The 14,626-nt window shown below is 39.0% G+C and overlaps 1 protein-coding gene across 29 annotated transcripts in view; it reads left to right on the top strand.

Annotated features, from left to right (window-relative positions):
• LOC127422938 (transcription factor 7-like 2) overlaps positions 1–12,547 on the top strand; it is a 109,352-nt gene extending 96,805 nt beyond the window's left edge. For 4 of the 29 annotated variants that reach the window (XM_051666808.1, XM_051666806.1, XM_051666818.1 and 1 more), the window contains 7 exons: positions 407–547; positions 748–910; positions 1,204–1,312; positions 2,767–2,829; positions 4,344–4,394; positions 7,254–7,326; positions 10,232–12,547. In XM_051666808.1, the coding sequence (XP_051522768.1) occupies positions 407–547; positions 748–910; positions 1,204–1,312; positions 2,767–2,829; positions 4,344–4,394; positions 7,254–7,326; positions 10,232–10,673 (1,042 nt within the window). In that variant the 3' untranslated portion in view covers positions 10,674–12,547. Of the gene's footprint in view, positions 1–406; positions 548–747; positions 911–1,203; positions 1,313–2,766; positions 2,830–4,343; positions 4,395–6,145; positions 6,223–7,253; positions 7,327–7,909; positions 7,972–10,231 lie in introns of those variants that run through there. The other 25 variants (XM_051666812.1, XM_051666820.1, XM_051666827.1 and 22 more) reach the window with 20 other exon arrangements.
• Positions 12,548–14,626: the final 2,079 nt, after the last annotated feature.

Raw genomic sequence — 14,626 nt, 5'->3', positions numbered from 1 at the left:
CATATGGGTGGGGGACAACCCTTTTAACCAATAATATCACAACCCACTATTTACAAACCAGTCGAAACACAATGGATAACATTAAGTCCTGTCCTACATTATTTCCCACTGAATCTTCTGTTTCACTTAGAATTGCATCACATTATGGAATTTAAATAGTTGTGAATGCTGTTTCATGTGTCTTTGATAACTCTGGTGAAGAGGGAATTTGTGATCTTCCTCTTTGATTTGTCATTTACAGTCTCTTCCTGTCTCTCACATAACAGAGTTGTATTGGGTAACTCTTGCTTGTAGCGTCATAGCCACTGTGATGTGTTGAGTCTTTAGCTCATAGTCAATGCTCTGCTATGTGAATGTATGTGTCCAGCCATCATTTCACCCGTGTCCACTCTGACGATTTACACAGTCTTTTCTCCTCCAGGTTCCCTCCTCACATGGTGCCCCCCCATCACAGTTTGCACACCACTGGGATCCCACACCCAGCCATCGTCACACCAAACGTCAAGCAAGAGTCCTCTCATAGTGACATCGGATCCCTTAACAGCTCGTAAGTCACTTTTAGACAAACTTAAATCTCAGATTCAGTATTAATAGGGTAGGATTACAAGTTGGTCTGCTGATTGCATCTGATCGGTCATTCCATTTGGAAATGGATAGATAGATGAATAATGGTGGTCCAATGTTGGTTAGTGCTGGTTTGGTGCTGGTCTAGCTGGATAACTAAGGTCCATTCCCTCCCTTTCGCAGAAAACATCAGGATGCGAAAAAGGAGGAAGAGAAAAAGAAGCAGCCACACATAAAGAAACCTCTGAATGCATTCATGCTTTACATGAAGGAAATGAGAGCCAAAGTGGTGGCAGAGTGTACACTGAAAGAAAGCGCAGCTATCAACCAGATCTTAGGCCGAAGGGTGAGTATACACTACAAAGCCACAGCATGATGTAATACCCTGTCTCAGCTACCAAGACCACAGATTGCAGTGTTGTCGGTAGTGGAAAAACAGTGCTTATTCACTTTTCTATTTCTGTATAATTGTAATCTTGCTCAATGTTGCCATCGAGTAAAATTGCAATGGCGACCAACAGGGGAAAGGGAAATGTAAACGTGGTGGTTTGACTTCCATGTCGCTTGAGCCTAAAATATCAGTGGACTGTTCCTGTGTGACCGCCACTGTCATCGATGGATGTGTGTGTCTGTTTGCAGTGGCACGCTCTGTCTCGAGAGGAACAGGCCAAATACTATGAGCTAGCCAGGAAAGAACGACAGCTTCACATGCAGCTCTACCCCGGATGGTCGGCACGAGACAACTATGTAAGTTTTTAAGTTTTCAACATGTAATGATTCTTCATTCCTTCCCCAGGGATCACATAATGACATAGGGATATCTAGATTTAGTGGTCCTGTAGCTTAACTAGTAGAGCATGGCACTAGCAGCACGAAGGTTATGGATTCAAATCCCAGTGAATGCTTTATTGGCTATAAGTCGTTTTGGATAGAAGCTGTTTTACTTTCGCAGTGGGCACATAATAATATAAGGCCATCTAGGTCTAGTGTTCTTGTAGCTTTACTAGTAGAGCATAGTGCTAGCAATGCCAAGGTTATGGGTTCGATTCCCAGGGAATAAACAATGTGCTGTAAATTGCTTTGATAAAAGCGTCTGCCAAATGCATTAGTGTAAATAAGCCCAGTATCAGCCAAACTGCTTTGACTGTATCGTGTGGTAGAAACTAAAGCACACAGATCTCTGATGGTCCTCTCTTTCCAGACTAGTGCAGAGTAGATCTTCTCACTGTCTGGCACTCTGTCTGCTATAGGCAAGCTTTTTCCCAGCGCAGTCAGACCTCTTTTTTTTCTCGTCTGCGATTTTTTTTTTCCTCTGCATTCATTAGTATTCCACTGGTTCACCTAAAAAGAGAAAGATGAGCTCAGATCAGAGTAATTAAATAACCACAGGGCCTAAACGCCTCGCAGCTTTGATGAAAGAGGACATCTCTTTCCGGCGCCAGAAATGGGGAACGAGCGTACCGTTTACTGTTTCGCCGGAGCAGAGCGTTCACCCCACATGTCTGACAAATGGCCCCACCGCCAAGCCTGTCAACTCTCCTTGGAGTCTGACCACTAGTGTAGAAATGGGGATGAAGACTTGTGTATATATAGATTTTAGGGAGCGCAACTTGCTAGAAGGGCCTCATTCTACTGTTGTAGAAAATCACAGGTGCTCTTTGGTTGGGATTTAATCAGTAATCAAGTATAGAAAAATGCTAGTGCAAGGCACTTTTTCTGGTATCTGACTTGGACTGTCATTTTTCGATATTCAATTACTTTTTTTATCTATCCGAACTCCTTTACTGTTGGCCAGAGCTCGACCTTGGCCTCGATTCAATCAGTGGTCACAAATGCATCTAGCAGAACTGTAGCCAAAAAGATGCACTCTTTTCAAGCAGGACAGATGCAAGTTTTCTTACTCCATTCTTCCCCTCCAGTAAACAGACTCACTCAAAGAAACCTCAAGAGCTTCCAATCGTTTCACAATAAAAGAAGAACTAAGCAGCAAAAAGAAACAGAAGGAATAAACAAAAGGAGAAAAACAGGATAAGAGGGAAAGATAGGGAAAGTTTTCTTGTGTCCTGCAGTGGCAATTGAAACCTTCAGGCTGTAACATAAATAAATAAATCAGCGAAAACATTGGGCTCTCTTGTTCATTTCATGTCTCGGTCTTTTCTGCAATATAATAACTAAGGTTCCTGTCTATTTCTCTTTTTCTGGCGGGTAACTATCAGGGGAAAAAGAAGAAGAGAAAAAGGGAAAAGCAGGCAGGAGAGGGCAATGGTAAGTGAGCTGCAATTATCTCTTATATTAGAGCAGACCCATCATCTGTCACAAGTGTGACATCTCAGAGATGAAAGTCCAGCCTTTTTTTTTCTCATCTCTTTTTTGTGCCTGCCTCATTTTGTATATAGCTATGCTACCCAATGCAATATTTACACGATAGACTGCTTGTTATCCCCCTCCCCTCCCTTCGCCCCATGTTGAGCATTAATAACACTGAATATGCATGACCACCACCCCCCCACCTCCTCCACTCCCACAAGCTGCCGTCCTCCCTCTTCGCCCAGCCACCCTCCAGCATTTATCGTTCTGTGATATGTACTGTATATTTTGATAGTGTGAGAGTTAATTACCCTTGTGACTGAGTGCAAGAACTGTGCCATCCTTCATGCTTGTGTCACGCCATTGGACTGTGCTTGATGTGTCTCTTATGTGATTGTAACTTTGGGCTGTGCCTGCTTCATGCTTTGTATGTGTTTACACCAATCGGCCACAACATTAAAAACACCTGCCTAATATTGTGTAGGTCCCCCTTGTGCCACCAAAACAGCTCCAACCCTTATTTCAGAATAGCATTCTGAGATGCTATTCTTCTTACCTCAATTGTACAGAGTTGTTATCTGAGTTACTGTAGACTTTGTCAGTTCGAACCAGTCTGGCCATTCTCTGTTGACTTCTCTCATCAACAAGGCATTTCCATCCACAGAACTGCCGCTCACTGGATGTTTTTTATTTTTGTCACCATTCTGAGTAAATTCTAGAGACTGTTGTGCATGAAAATCCCAGGAGATCAGCAGTTACAGAAATACTCAGACCAGCTCATCTGGCACCAAAAATCACTGAGATCACATTTTTTTCCCCATTCTGAAGCTCCTGACCTGTATCCGCATATACTGCACTGCTGCCACACAATTGGCTGGTTGGATAATCACATGGATGATTGTTGGTGTCAGATGGGCTGGTTTGAGTATTTCTGTAACTGCTGATCTCCTGGGATTTTCACACACAACGGTCTCTAGAATTTACTCCGAATGGTGCCAGAAACAAAAAACATCCAGTGAGCGGCAGTTCTGCGGATGGAAACGCCTTGTTGGTGAGAGAGGACAAAAGAGAATGTCCAGACTGGTTCGAAATGACAAAGTCTACGGTAACTCAGATAACTGCTCTGTACATTTGTAATGAGAAGAATATCATCTCAGAATGCTATTCTGAGATGCGGGTTGGTGCTGTTTTGGTGGCACAAGGGGGACCTACACAATATAAGGCAGGTGGTTTTAATGTTGTGGCTGATCGGTGTATATAATATTTAAAGAAATGCATATTTGGAAAATTAAGGAGGTTTGCTGATTACATTGATTTTATTTACTTTGCTGTTCTGCTTCTTCATGATTTTCATTGATTCTCTATTTTGTGAGAGATTGTCCAGGAAGAATGCAGAGTAATGTATTTGCGGTTTCTCTCCATCATGGATCCCCTTTTGAAGGCCTCTCTATCTTGTTCTTTTTTTTTTCCAGAGCACAGAGAATATTTTCCAAACCCTTGCCTTTCACTCCCTCCGATTACAGGTGCTAATGTCATTTTGAGTCTTAAATTACTAACATGTTTTTTTCCCCCCTTTTTTGGGGTTCTTTATGTATTTATTTAACTGTGTTTGTGCAGTATACAAATTCTATAATGCTAAATGTTAATTTTTGCTTTATATATCTTTTTTGTTTTCCAAGTAATTCTCTTGAAGTATAAATTGCTTTATTTTTGCTCCAAGTATGCTGACATCTTTTCAGTTGTTTCCTTTGCTCCATTTTTCATTATACACATAATTTCATCATATGATGCTTCTATGTTAAAAGTCATCCATTATTATGTAAAAAAAAAAAATATATATATATATATATATATAATAATAATCCCCAATTTGGTAAATTCAAAGCATGCAGCTGCAGTATATTTATAGGAAAGACTACTGTTCCAAAGAATTTTTATGCTAAGAATAAGAGATTTTGTTACCAGTGTAAACCTCCTTAATCTACTGTCTTCAGTAGCTGCCCCTGTACCTCCTTCTGGTCCCCAGCATGAGTGCAGGCTCTGCCCTGTCTCTAAGCTTGGTCTGCTCCACTAATGGCCTCCCTTTACCCTCCTCACACACCTGTCACCCCTTTACCTGGCCAGTGCTCAGGTGGATTAACCGGTGTGAAAGGTGGATGAACGTGGGCTTGGTTTATGAAACTTTGTAATGTTTCCCTGGCTTAAACTAATGCTCCGCCTCCCTTCTATAGTTCCTCCCAGCTTCTGCTGCTGCCTCAACAATCTTTCCCCATCTCTTCCTCCAGCCTAGAACAGCCAGATAACAATCTAGAACATCAGATATGTACCAATACCTGCTGCATCTTGCTTCCTTTTAACAAACAAGCATTTATTCTTATAATGAGTCTTGGTTATTAAAGGCATGCATTGTTTGCTGTTCTATTTATTTCTATCATTCATTTACTTTCTTATTTGTTGACTTGTGTTTGGTTTTAATTTCTAATGTTTGTATAACTAACAAATTATGGTCAAATATGGTAGTCCTAACTGTAAAGGCATACTGCACAAATGAGTGCCATTAGGGCTGCACGGTTTGGTCAGAAATATTCAGATTGCAAATATTTTGGCAAATATTCCAATTGCGATTTAAACTGTGATTGAACATCACATACATTTAACATAACATATTGCTTTTGCTTTAATATGAAAGCTAGAAGAACAAAAAGACTCAAACTCAGACCCCTTTGTGTTAACCCTAACGTGAAATTAATAAGATCCATAAAAAATCCAGTTTTCTTTGCATTCACTTTGTACCTGAACTTGAAAGAGGACGGAGATCTCTTTTCTCCACTTTAATTGTGATTGGGTCTCAGTCCACTTTTAAATCACACTGATTTTTGGAACCCAGTCTATTATTTATTATAGCATAATATTGATTGTTATTGTTGTTGTTATTATTATTATTGAAGAAAACATTTCAGCCTCTGTTGTGTTCACAAAACTACACCAATTTGTATATTAAATTGTTACAGCCAAAACTTAAGTCTACTGGCAGAACAGAGTGCCACCCTTTCACACTGACGCATGCAGTGCATACAGACTAATTTTGATTAATTGTGCAGCTCTAATTGCAGTTATTTACATTTATCTCTAGGGGGTAAATAGTATATAGTAGTGAGCCTTTTATAGAGCTCCTCACATTGGATTGGATTCAATTTATCTTTCTTTTCCGCTCTCTTTTCTGATTTCATCTCTCCTCTGCGCTGGCTTCCTCTTCCCCTCTTCATCGCATCAGATCTGAGTGCCCCAAAGAAGTGTCGTGCACGCTTCGGGCTTGACCAGCAGAATAACTGGTGTGGCCCATGCAGGTGTGTATCTGGTGTGCTGGCAGGTGTGCTAGAGCAGGTGAAAGCTGGGGACCTCTCTCGTTGGTGCCTACTCCCTCTTTTTCTGGCTCTCTCAACCTCGCATTCTCTCCACACCACACCTTATTCTGCCAATCAGCAGCTTCTGCAAATCAGAAGGGATGGGTTTTTTTTTTTTTTCTTACGCTAGGTGGGGCGAATGTAAAGGGATTTCTTTGTTATTTTTGTGTGAGTGTGTGCACAAAAGTTTAAAGGGATAGTTCACCCAAAAATAAAAAGATTATGTCATCAGGACAATTCTGAACATCCTCAGTGTTGTTCCGAACCTGTATGACTTTCTTTCTTTTGTGGAACAACAAAGGAGATGTTTAGCACAATGTCCAAGCTGCTCTGTTCCATACAAGGAAAGTGAATGGCTCTAGGGGCTGTCAAGCTCCAAAAGCATCATAAAAGTAGTTCATGCAACTTGCATGCTACTTTGTATTTCAAATTTTGCATGCCATACTGAAATTTAAGTTGTCATTAACTGAAAATCTTGCTTGACAGCCCGATGGTCACAATTGGCTTTCATTGTTGGAAAAGAGCAGATTTGACATTTCTGCTCTTGACTATGTTGTGTTCCACAAAAGAAAGAAAATCATATGGATTTCGAAAGAGGGTTGTAAATAATGACTTAATTTTCATTTTTGGGTGAACTGTTACTCTAAATGTATTATTGAGCTGATGCTCATTTAAGCTGTCTGCTGTCATGGGTGCAAGTTTCTAGTAGTTCACACAAGGAGTCCAAATAGTGCTCATTTTCATTTAAAATTTAAATAGGCAGGATTAAAGAGTAAGAGGCGGGATTTAATTCCCACTATTTAAGGGTGTGTGGCCAGGAGGGTTGAGATGGGCTGGTCCATGGTAAGTTATTGGGGAGGCATGGTACCAATGTCCACAGCTGAATCCTTTGCTCTAGCCCCATGCCTTTTTTTTGTCCAATGACATGTGCTTTTTTTCTTTCTTTGTTGTGTTTGTATGTTCCTCTATGGATAACAGATGCAAATACCCCTAAGAAGTGTCGTGCCTTGTTCGGGCTTGACCAGCTGGGTTTATGGTGCAAACCCTGCAGGTATATTCCCAGCCCCACTCTTGGGGAGAAAGTATAGATAATGATAATGTTGATTATCAGATTACAAACATCAGTTTTCTTTCTTTCAACACTTTCTATGGATTGTGTTTTTCTCCCATTTCCAAGCCTTATTTCAGTTTCTATGTTTATGAAGACTTCCTGCTTACTCGTATCTGTCGCTTTGTGACTTTTAAAACACTTCTTGTAGAGGAACAGAGATCCTTGAGCAGAAAATGCCAAAAATAATTACCACGGCATTGCGATAAAAATTTCAAATCAAGCATACACTTTTTCAATTAAAAAAGATTAATGGTATTTATATTAAATCTATTTATATTCATATATTTATGTATTTTAAAATACTTATTTAGAAGTAAACTTCATAGTATTGCTACTTTACCATCCAACGGACTTGACTGCTTTTGTGTACTATTTGTTCCTGGTCACTTCTATAAGAATTGTGTGATGTAGCCACTTGTGTGGAGGATAGGATTGGGGTGATGTTATCTCATCCCGCCTCTCTCTTTTTTTTCCCTCCCCTTTTTCTTCCTTCTCCACTCTTCTCTTATAACCCTTTATTCAGTCCCAACCTCTTGTCTTTCTGTTCTAATACAAGCAGTCTTTGAATTGGGAATATGTTGATGGTAGGTATTTGTTTCTGCAAAGTAATACCCTTTTCTGTGTCATGCTTGTGCACTCTTTTCTCACCTTTCCCTCATCGTGGACATCAGACATCGTGCTGTTTTGTTGTGATATTCCACTGTCTGTTTACATGTGGTCCATTTCAACTTGGTCCACTGTATCCCCTTTTCATTATCCTTGGTATTTCCCGGTTTTTCCTGTTTCTTAAACTTCTGATTGTTAAAAGTTAAGAAAAGATGCACAACAGTAACTAATCTTTTCTTAAGTAGACTAAAAAAGTTTGAATCTCTTTGATTTGATTCGCTCGCATCGCTTTTGACAGATTTAAGTAAAAAATTAGGTTTAAGCCTTCGTTCTTGTATTGTGATTCAAACCATGCATTATGTTGCAGTTCCTAAAGAAAAATATTGCCAAGCTAGCCAGTTTTATTTGTTTGCATTTAGTGCTTGACAAGTGTTTATTTTTGAGCTGGAGTTGATAAGGATGTGTTTTTGAGGGAAAGTTCCTCTCATCAGCACCTCTTCTCGTGTTGAGCAACAGCCTGTGCATTTTATTTTGTATTTTTTTGGCTGTGAAACGGTGGTAATTGCATCTTGATTTAGGGAGCTAGAAGGTTAAAAGACCCCACTCAACTCTGTTTCCTGAAAGATGCATCTGGTGAAATTCCCTCGGAGACCTATAAATCAATAAGGAACACAGGGAGATACTTAGAATCAATATGGCTCTTAAAAAATGGATATTAGCTTATTTGCCGCTGTTTGACAGGCACCTTGGCAGACATAACTGCCCTTCAATCCACAACCAATGTCTGCACAAAGTATTTTTAAACATGTTTTGTAGCTATACAATAGCAGCTAACACATCTCCAAGTCTTTTCCTCTCTATTCAACCATCTTTGACCCTGAAGTGCCATTTCTTCTCTGTTCAGATCCCTACAGTAGACCACATGTCGTAAGTTCTGTATGTCCACTGTACACAAGAGTCGACAAGATTTTCCGCCCCAAAATCTCCTCTCTTTTTTGGCTATGGTCATTTTTCCTTTTTTAATCATTAGTCTGAAACTACCTCCTTACCTGTCACCCTCACTCTCAATGTCTCTTTCTCTCTGCCTCTCTCACTCGCACTTTTGTCTGAAAAACAACACACATAAGAGCAGGCAGGGGTATAACTTAAGAAACAATCCTTACCTGGATTCTATTTTCTTACTAAACCAGAAGAACCAGAAGTTACTGGTTAATTTACAAGTTCCATCTCCCGCAACTCTATAGCTCCCCCTGTCTTTGATTTAATTCCCTTTATTTCATTCTGTGTATTTGTTCCTCTCTTTCTTTTCTTTTGGAGTTAGCCTTGGCTGCATCACTGAGCTTGCCCTTTAGGCAGGATAAAGAGAGTTTTTGGGGAGGGAGGGGGGTGGTCAGGTCAGGAAGGGCAAGGTACACTGAGGTTTTCCCTCTCTCTCCTTTTCTCTGGCTCACTCTCTCTACCCCTTCCTCACGGCATGCTGGCTTGGCGCTGGTGCGATTTTGCCGATGTAGCTGGCTGGAATGGCTGGCCGTAGGCGTAGCAGACGAGGGAGGGTCCTGACCCGAGCAGAAATGCAAACATGGCAGTGCGACCTCTGTGCAGAGCGCTCACACACATGTCTTAGGGGCAAGCTGAGAGTAGCGCTTACTCTGTAACCTCTTACCCCAGAATCTGAACTTCCCCTCAAGGAACACAAAGAAAAAGACAGGAAAAAAGAAGGGAGAAAAAGGAGTGTAATAATTCAAGCTGATGTGTAAACCGGATGGATCCCCTCGCGGTTTACAAAAACCGGGGTGGAGTTCTTTGTTTGGAGTTCTGAAGGAAAACAAAGAGAGATTTAGGCCTCACCTCTTTGAACGTGTCCTATGGTGCCATAGGAGTTAGATACTCTTCATCTCCCTTCTCATCCTCCGCCTCTCTTTGAAACCTGTCTGCCTGTTCATCTTCTGTACTCTCCTCTGCATGTACTGTATAATTGTGAGACACTTTGTGAGAGCAAGACAGCTCTGATACTCTTCTGTCCTTTTGGCTTTGTCATTAAGCTCTAGCGTCCATTTTCATGCAGAGTCTAAAGTGTGTCTAAGAAAAGCTGATAATGAGATCAGCATGGGTGTCCTAATCAGAGTCATTTGATGGTCAAGTGCATTTAAATGGACGTTATAGCTCTGTTGTGCGATCCGAGTCATGTCTGGTAGGTTAAACAAGTTCTCTCTCTCTTTTTTTTTTTTTTTTTTTTAAGGAGAAAAAAGAAGTGCATTCGCTACATTCAAGGTGAAGGCAGCTGTGCCAGTCCTCCCTCTTCGGATGGAAGCTTTCTAGAGTCCCCCCCATCCTCCCCATCCATGGTATCTCCCTCCCCATCCTCGAAAGAGTCCAAACCACAGACTGAACAAATGCAACCTCTCTCACTGACTATGAAACCGCCCCCCCTGCTCTCGTCCTCCCAACACCAACACCTTTCCATGGCCCCGCCTCCACCCTTAGTTCTGTTGGACAACTCCGGGACAGGTAAAACATCCGGCCCGGCGCACAACGGCTCGTTGGATCCCTCAGACGTGTCATCATCCCGACCCACAGGCTCCGCCTCCTCCAGGCCCACATTGGTGTGTCATTCCCACTCTCTGCTGTCTAGCTCCGGCCCGACACAACCCCTTTCGCTCGTAACCAAGTCAATAGACTAGCTTCGTTTTTTTTAAACCAGCTATTTCTGTCTGTCGTGCGTCTTCATTCTCTCTTTTTTTTTTTCGTTCTGTGTTTGGATTAAATTGTTTTTCTGTGCGATATGGCTTTGAAAATTAGTTAATTTTTTATCAAAGTTCATTGGTCAATATTTGACCTGTCATAATCTAAAAAAAATGAAATTGTTATGATGAAATATTGATAATAAAATATACTAAGTTGTAGAGTATAGCTTTGTGAATCTGCCAAATTTTTTTATGAATTTTGATTATTTTGTTTTTAGCTTTCTTTTCAGCTGTATAACAGAAAAATACATAATTGTTATGTAGTTTTGCATAGACATGTTTAAAGACAGATATACAAAGTAGGTGAGGATTCAGAAAGCCCTTTTCTCATAGAGTTGGTTCTCCTTTATTATTTGTATTAAATACGAGCTTGTGAACCAATAATTTTACAACTGTCCAAAACTCAGAGGGCATGAGGACTGTGGAGACACCTCTCCAAGTGAGGAACAACTTTTAATTGTGATGTTACTTGTTCTTGTTTAAATGTACAGAAATACGGGGGGATTACTGTGTTAATATGCATTGTTCCATTGCGTTGTCTGTTTTAAATTTTTGTTTTTTTTGTTTTCTTGTTGTTGTCGTTTACCAGGGCAGGGAGTACTCAATTGGAGGGATGTTTTGGGATAGGGTTGGGTGGGTTTGGGATATTCAATACAAACTTTCACAATGCTAGGACCAGTAGTATTTATTGCTTTAGAGATTGCTTGTTGTATCTTGTATGTTGTCCCCTTTTGAAATCTTTTCTTTTTCTTAATACATTGTATAAATTTTCTTTTTCTTAACATAAGCAACTTATATATATATAACAATATATATATATATATATATGATCCATTTTTACAAGGTTTTGAAGTAAAAAATGTTTTATTGTTTTGACTTTTTTTTTTTTTAACCAGGATTCCACCTAAACTGCAGAGTAGATTCTCAACAAAAGAAACTTTTAAATTAACAGACATATGCACACGTTAATTTCTAGAAACATATCTATAAGCCATTTTACAATAGGTTAAAAGGAAACTTGAAACGGACAGTGGGTTACATGTTTTCAGTAGCTGAATTTCGTCTGCAGCCCCTTTTTTTCTATTGCACAGTCTCATCTCTGTTGGACTGTAGATTTGTGTACAGATTTCCCGTGCCAAAATTTGTAATAATTTCCTTTCCACCTCTTTTTATGCTGTAGGTTCTTTCATTGTCAAATGTTTGTTTTTTCTTTTTGTTTTCAACCATAATTTGCTGTGACGTTACATAGATTGCTATGTATGTAGTATAAATGTTGCTATAACAAAAGTGTTTTGTAGCAGATTGTCAAATAATAAAATGTAAACTTAATAAAATACGGATATCATACTGTATAAACCCTCAAGGGCCAAATTATGTATATTAGGAGGTTCGTAAAAAACTATGAAATGCTACAAAAAAACACAAACTGACACTTTTAAGTACACTACTACATATAGGTAGATAGAAAAAATAGGCATGTTGATGTTGCAAGAAGCTGTATAAAAAAAAATAAAAATAAAAAAAAAAGCTACAAGAGAATCATCCATTCGGTGCCATTGTAGTTGACATGACGCAACTGTAACCCGTCTATTTCTTCTCTGGTTTATTAAGATGCTAATGATGAATAGTTTGAATGTTTCCTTAACGGCTGTGATGTTCCTGTTCCTATTTTATGCTCTCTTTTTTTCTGTTTTGTTTTCCATTATTTGAAATGGTTCCCAAAAACCATGTTTTTGTAATGAATAAATGTTAATGCTGTACAGTCTCTGTAGCATGCAGTTCTGTATTAATAAAAGCGAGTTAGTATGTGAGCTAGCCTTCTCGGTCTTCTGTTTCTACATTTTTCTAATTTCTAGCCAAATGTATACTTGCATAATATGTTGTTGTTATATGTTTTAGTATTATTATTATAACAATCCTATTTTAAACATTTCACCAGTGGCTCTTTACTGTAAATATCCAAAGCACAGGGTTTCTCAAGGAGTGTAATCTGAATATTATGTAGTCTGCATTTGTTAAGGACAGCAGTAATATTGATGAATGGTGATGAAACTGCCAAATCGACCTGCAGTTAGAAGACCACTATGTTAGGGCAGCATAAATCTGTCATGCACCACTGTCTGCAGCTGGTTTACATTTAAGGTGGAATTCCACAGCAAGCACTCCCTTGGTAGGATCTGTTACTTTAACTAGGCAGAGTAGTTCAGTTATTTATTTGATTCTGGATCTAAAAATGATCAAGAGTGCATATTCTGAATTTAGATTAACTGGTATTTTCAAGATTCTAGATTGTTCAGATCTTTACAATTTATCAGCTGTTTAAATAATTAGTTTAACATGAAACCCATTACCTGTAGAGTCATTTTTTGCATGTTTACCATTGATTTGTTAAATATTCCTGGTTCGATACAAGTTAAGCTCAATCGACAGCATTTGTTGCATAATGTTGCTTATTACCACAAAAGTTCATTTTGACTCCTTTTAAAAAAATAAATAATTGGAAGTACCTCACAGAAAGATTTTTGCTTTTTTAATGTTTATTTATTTATTTATTTATTTTGAAGAAAAGAGGGATGATTCGAAATTGTATTTTTATAGTAATAAACATGAAGCCACACATGCTGTTGATGTAGCTTAACTTATATTGAAACTGGATCTTTAAACCAAAATGATAAAACAATTTTTTATTTTTTTTGGATGCATTTTTAATTGCTGTTTTCTGATGTATAGTATCTGCAGTAATTTGCAACTCTGTCCCAGAGGTGTCTGATTGAATAATTAAATCATTAAAAGGATAGCTCACCTGAAATGAACATTCTGTCATCATTTACTCGCCCTCATGTTCCAAACCCACGTAATTTTTTTTTTGTGGACTACAAAAAGAGATGTTAGGCCGAATAGTCTCGATCACCATTTATCTTCGTTAATCTTTTTCTAAACCAGTGAAAGTGATTGGTGACTGAAGCTAGCATTTAGCTTAATAGCTCCTTTTGTGTTCCATGGAAGAAGTCAGTTATGTGGGTTTGGAACCACATGAGGGTGAGTAAAGAATGTTCAATTTGGGGTGAATTATCCCTGTTCCTCCCAATAAGGATCAATTAGCCAATGATTCCAGCTTTCCTGTTTTATATGCATTGAATTAAGCGAAAAAATTAATTAACTTTTTTTTCTTTTTCTTTTTTTCGGCACTTCATGTTTACAATACAGTTGTGTATAAAGCTCCTAACTGTACTTCAAATGGATTGAAAACAGCATATCCACTCCAGACAAGCAATGTTTTTTTTTTGTTTTTTTTTCGAGGACATTCTAAAACATCTCTTCAGTCTGAATAGATGTAAACAAACTTCATAAGACTTCAGTCAATGCAGACCACTCTTTAACAAGACAAAGCCTCTACAAAGCTTTGCCTCACAAGCAAGGGCGTAGCAGCCATGGGGGACGTCCCCCGCACTCTTTAAAAAGGTGATTTTGTCCCCCGCACTTTTTCAAGCTAAACCCATACAAATGGTGGATTTGTGTACAGTATTTTTTGCTTTCTGTTACTTTGGGCTGATTGAGAAATATCCAGCCAGTCACAGGTGAGTTTCATGAGCCGAAACAACCCTTACGTAATAGGCCGTCAGTCAGAGAGTCTAATCAATGCAGCTCCGTTCATTTCTACAAAGCTGCTTTCAACAATGCTCATTTATCCATGTTTTTTATCGGCATTGATGTTGATCTAAATTAATAATCTAGAGATGAGGAACACACAAACGAGAGTTATTTATCAACATATCGTTCTTGACTGGCAGCATTACATGAAATGTACTGCAGAAAAAAAACAAAGGACAATCCTTCTTTTAAGCACACATTATAAGTACAGTTTATCTCAGCGTCTGTGTATTCAATAA

This window comes from Myxocyprinus asiaticus, chromosome 32 (genome assembly GCF_019703515.2).
Source record: "Myxocyprinus asiaticus isolate MX2 ecotype Aquarium Trade chromosome 32, UBuf_Myxa_2, whole genome shotgun sequence".
NCBI lineage: Eukaryota > Metazoa > Chordata > Actinopteri > Cypriniformes > Catostomidae > Myxocyprinus > Myxocyprinus asiaticus.
The sequence above is the reverse complement of the archived record's forward strand: the minus strand, read 5'-3'. Positions and strand labels throughout refer to the sequence as shown.